We start from the raw sequence: 5,000 nt of genomic DNA, 5'->3' as shown, positions 1-5,000 counted from the left end.
TTTATTTGAAAGTACAACAGAATATTAAGTTGCATTTTACTGTCATTGTAACTCATCTAGACGTACGACCATTACGAGAATAGCGTTCTGTACAGGAAGGTGAGTCCATCGGGTCCCAGGAGGGTCTCTGGGAAGACCCCCTCCAGTACTTTGACCTGACCCGTTTCCATGTTGTCCTTCAGAGCAATCTGCATAATGTTTTCCGTGGTATTTCAAGTCCAATCCATGGTGGGCCCAGGACGTGCCATGCAAAAACAATAGGAGTCCTTTCATCCATTTAGAGCTAGAAAAAAAAAGTATTGTCAAAAGTGTTGTCTGGCATACACTGATCCCCCACCCGTACCTTCTCTCTACTGCGTACCTACTGAGTATCTGGCTAGCCTGTCCTGAGCTCCGACTGATTTGGTGATGATATGTGCAATGGGTTGATTCAAGTCAAATATCATTTCTCGTGTGTTAAACACAAAATAAATCATTAAATGAGAAGCTTGTCGAGGCTCTCATTCAATGAACGGTATTGACATTGGTGATCAGATTAACTGCATTGTTTCTGAATAATCAACCCTCTTCTGATTCTGAATTGTTTTGGGGCTTCTAGTGGCTTCTGGAACGTTGGAAAGGTTCTGAAAGTTACTCCAAGTGTCTGGTTGTGTTTTAGCAGGAAGCATACTTTAAAATGAGTCTTCTTTTTCTAACCTAGACCAAAGAAGTTCTTCTAATGCGGTCAAACTTGTTTCAAAATCAACGCGGTCTTGGTTTGATCCCTAAACATTCCCTTAGGAGGGAACAGGATCAGGAATTCTGATCGTGGAAATAAATGAAAATACATCTCACCAGCCTTGAATTTCTGACCGATCAGACAAACAATCCGATGTTCACATTGTCGGCGGAGATCGCGGCAACTTCCAAAATCTTTCAAATGAAAGAGGCGCGGAAAAAAAAAATCCGTTTTGGTGAGGTGTTTGTTTCTCCACGCCGCGTGGTAGTATGCTGCCCGCTTCAGAGCCACGTCACTGTCCCCACCTCCTGTGTCCCGGTGGCTGACGGTTGTTCCTCTCTCAGAGCGGCGACGAGGAGCCCCTGCTGGGCAGAGAGACCGCTGCCAGCGGGCGTGTCCCTCTGCAGCAGGTCGTGGTGGTGAAGAGCGAATCAGAGCCCTCCGCCATCAGCTTCATGGGAGCCCTGCGCATACCGGTCAGACAGACACGCACGTATATATACACACACACACACACACACACACACACACACACACACACACACACACACACACACACACACGTATATACAAACACACACACACACACACGTGGAGGGACCCATACAGAGAGAAAAACACACACATATCTGAAACCTACCTCCGCACAGAGAAGGATGTTCATATGAATTCACACCGCTGACGCCAGCATGTGTAGTTAAGTAAGTCCATTTGAATCAGTCTGAATGTGTGTGTTGACCTGTGTGTGTCGTCTATGTCTCTCTCTCCCCTCAGGGAGTGATCGAGTTCTCACTCAGTCTGCTGTTTGCGAAGCTGGTCAGCTACACCTTTCTCTTTTGGCTGCCCCTCTACATCACCAAAGCAGGTGTCCATCTTATACAAACACTGTTGTTACCTAGGTTACCACACCGCTTACAACACTCTGTATCGCCAGTATCCACTGGTTGTTCACCAGGTTACCACGTCACCTTCACCAGTGGGTACCTAGCTCAATGTCTGCGTGTGTGTGTGTGTGTGTGTGTGTGTGTGTGTGTGTGTGTGTGTGTGTGTGTGTGTGTGTGTGTGTGTGTGTGTGTGTGTGTGTGTGTGTGTGTGTGTGTGTGTGTGTGTGTCTCTCTTTTCAGCTCACCTGGATGCTAAGAAGGCCGGGGATCTGTCTACCCTGTTTGACGTGGGCGGGATCGTAGGTCGGTGTCTGATCCTCCCCCAGAGCTCCTCTTACCTGCCTCTTACTCCGTGTGTGTGTGTGTGTGTGTGTGTGTGTGTGTGTGTGTGTGTGTGTGTGTGTGTGTGTGTGTGTGTGTGTGTGTGTGTGTGTGTGTGTGTGTGTGTGTACACTGCAGGTATTCATCATTCACATACCCGTGTTTGTGTGTAGGTGGTATCTTGGCAGGAGTCATCTCGGACAAGTTGGGGAAGAGAGCCACCACCTGTGCAGTAATGCTGCTATTGGCTGCTCCGACCGTAAGCCCCGCCCACTTCAACTTGTGGTTTTACTGTTTCTATTTAATTTTCTATACATACTGTATAGTATCACTGTACAACTTCATGACACTCCGTTTAACTCCTTTAACTCATGTTGGCTATTGGATACATCTATATCTCCAACTATTGTTGTTAAAATTGATTCATGGAGAGAACACATTTTCGTATATTTCGTACATTTCGTATGTTTTCCTATAACTAGGTTTCCTATGACAACAAACAACAGACATTGACTAATAATTGCTTAACTCAATTCATCACACGAGATCGTTAAAAAACTGAACGACTCACTTTATGATGTTACGATGTTGAAGACGATGATGACGGATGTGACGGATAATGAACGGCGTCTCCTTTGTGCCTCCAGCTCTACGGCTTCTCCATGATCAGCCAGTTGGGTCTGGGCCCCACCGTGGGTGAGAGTCACACTATATACCAGAACCTTAAACTATATGACCGATTATAACTAACATGAACACGGTACAGTAGAGAGAAACGGAGGACCCAAGCCCTACTGTAAAAAGCTTGACGCTCTAAAAGTCCCTGTGGTGACAACAGTTCTACTAAGTGGGTCTGATGTTGATCATGTTTCCTGTTTCCTGTTTGTCTCTCCAGCCATGTTGCTGGTGTGCGGCGGGCTGGTGAACGGACCCTATGCCCTCATCACCACGGCCGTGTCAGCTGACCTGGTGTGTGTGCACGTGTGGGTGTGCATGTGTGGGAGTGGGCGTGTGTGTTTATAGTCGTGGACTTTTGTGTATGGCCGTTTGTGTGTGTGTGTGTGTGTGTGTGTGTGTTCGTGTGGACAACTGGCACTCCATCATCATCCACTGCTCATGCTCACTCCCACTCTTCCCATCCGATGACCTTTCACCCCCAGGGGACCCACAAGAGCCTGAAGGGGAACGCCCGGGCCCTGTCCACAGTCACGGCCATCATCGACGGGACAGGCTCTGTAGGTCAGTGTTCACACCAGAGATAAGCTCTACCACAGGCTCTGTAGGTCAGTGTTTAGATTAGAGATACGTTCTACCGCAGGCTGTTCACTGTTATCCAGCCTCTCACATTCACACATGGCTGTTGGTATTAAAGGTCACCAGGTGTGAGTGTGATTAGCCGTTACAAGCCGTTTTTGAAAATCAGTCTCTTATGACATCACAGGTGGGCATGTCCACCTAGATGTGTGCTGGATAGATAAGTCTACCGGCCTACCCAGTGGACCGTAGCAAACGTTGCTCATCTATCCGTCACACATCTAGGTGGACACGCCCACCTGTGATATCATAAGAGACAGATTTTCAAAACGGCTTATAACGGCTAATCACACTCACACCTGGTGGCATGTCATGGGACATTTAAGATGTGTTTCTATTATCGAGATATGACGAACATTGTGCTCACTTGGTTCACTATAATGGAATTTAACTCAAACTAAAAAATGCATTTCCTACAGGAAATGCGAAAATGAGTGCTGTAGGTTGAATTTCTTTTTCAGTAAAGCCACATAGTTTAGGACGTAAAGAAATGTTAAATGGCTTAAATCAAGTGAAGGGATTTGAAAAGAGTGTAAATATAGCTGAAGTGTGTGTATACCCCTAATTTGAAATCTTTTGACGCTTGCACCTTGGAGATATAAGCATTACCAATCTGGATATTAACATGGACACGCACACACGCACACACACACACAGACAGACACACACATACACAGAGACACACACACACCTGAGATTACTTAGATTAATTAGACATTACTATGATAAAAAAAATCACTATTATAACGACACATTTTTTCCTCATGAACGAGGGACCGCCTGGGATGAATAAATGAACATCTGCTTTTATTAATTAATTAATTAATTACTGTTATTAATATTACTTTAGAGATAAAAAAAAGGCTCCACACCTCTTTTGTATCTTGGCGCTGCAGCTGTGAGTGGCAGCCCTGTAGTTCTCATGGTGGTCTCTCTGTCCTCAGGCGCTGCGGTGGGCCCCCTGCTGGCCGGAGTGTTGTCTGCGGGCGGCTGGGACCAGGTGTTCTACATGCTGATGGCCGCTGACTTCCTGGCGCTGCTTGTAAGCCCCACACCTCAACCCCGGCTCCTGCATGTCCCGTCCCTTATGGGCTCATGGCAAAAGGATGGAACCGTTTCGAAATACCAGCTGGCTGCTAGCATTTAGAACCACGATGGTCACTCATATGTGACGTCAGTTAAAGGGAACTTGACTCACAGTTGACACAGTCAGTACTTCATTTAGAATGGCCCCCCGCACTGTCCTCAAACATGAGCCTGCACCTGTGCTGCGCTCTGGCTCATCATGTGGACTCCCTGCAGGGCTCTCTGCGCTTAGAATGTCGAAAATCCCTCTGAAGTCCGTGTTAAGCTATTGTGTGTGTGTGTGTGTGTGTGTGTGTGTGTGTGTGTGTGTGTGTGTGTGTGTGTGTGTGTGTGTGTGTGTGTGTGTGTGTGTGTGTGTGTGTGTGTGTGTGTGTGTGTGTGTGTGTGTGTGTGTGTGTGTGTGAGAACCATGAGCGATGCAGAATCGCTATGGTATCATTAGTTCATCAAGTCATAAACGATTCTATGGTTTGCAACAAAGTGAATGACATTGTTTAATATGTTACTTGGTGTGTCTGTCTCTCTTCCTGTTTGCTGTGTAGCTTTTGCTGCGATTGGTCAAAAAGGAGCTGACTTCGAGCAAGTCTCGCCCAATTTCTACTGTAGAGTAAGTTCTGCAACAACAGTTCATACACTATCTGATTCTATTGATTTTTTTTTCATCCATTGTTCACAAA

The 5,000-nt window shown here is 46.4% G+C and overlaps 1 protein-coding gene across 4 annotated transcripts in view; it reads left to right on the top strand.

Annotated features, from left to right (window-relative positions):
* Nucleotides 1-5,000, top strand: part of slc37a1 (solute carrier family 37 member 1) — a 13,844-nt gene that overhangs the window by 6,910 nt on the left and 1,934 nt on the right. For all 4 annotated transcript variants that reach the window (XM_084479009.1, XM_084479010.1, XM_084479008.1 and 1 more), the window contains 9 exons: nt 1,063-1,194; nt 1,493-1,583; nt 1,843-1,905; nt 2,097-2,182; nt 2,571-2,619; nt 2,819-2,892; nt 3,084-3,162; nt 4,182-4,279; nt 4,866-4,930. In XM_084479009.1, coding sequence (XP_084335135.1) covers nt 1,063-1,194; nt 1,493-1,583; nt 1,843-1,905; nt 2,097-2,182; nt 2,571-2,619; nt 2,819-2,892; nt 3,084-3,162; nt 4,182-4,279; nt 4,866-4,930 — 737 coding nt within the window. The remainder of the gene's footprint in view (nt 1-1,062; nt 1,195-1,492; nt 1,584-1,842; nt 1,906-2,096; nt 2,183-2,570; nt 2,620-2,818; nt 2,893-3,083; nt 3,163-4,181; nt 4,280-4,865; nt 4,931-5,000) is intronic.

Source organism: Micromesistius poutassou (genome assembly GCF_964030765.1).
Source record: "Micromesistius poutassou genome assembly, chromosome: 14".
Taxonomy (NCBI): domain Eukaryota; kingdom Metazoa; phylum Chordata; class Actinopteri; order Gadiformes; family Gadidae; genus Micromesistius; species Micromesistius poutassou.
This window is presented reverse-complemented; position numbering and strand designations above follow the sequence as displayed.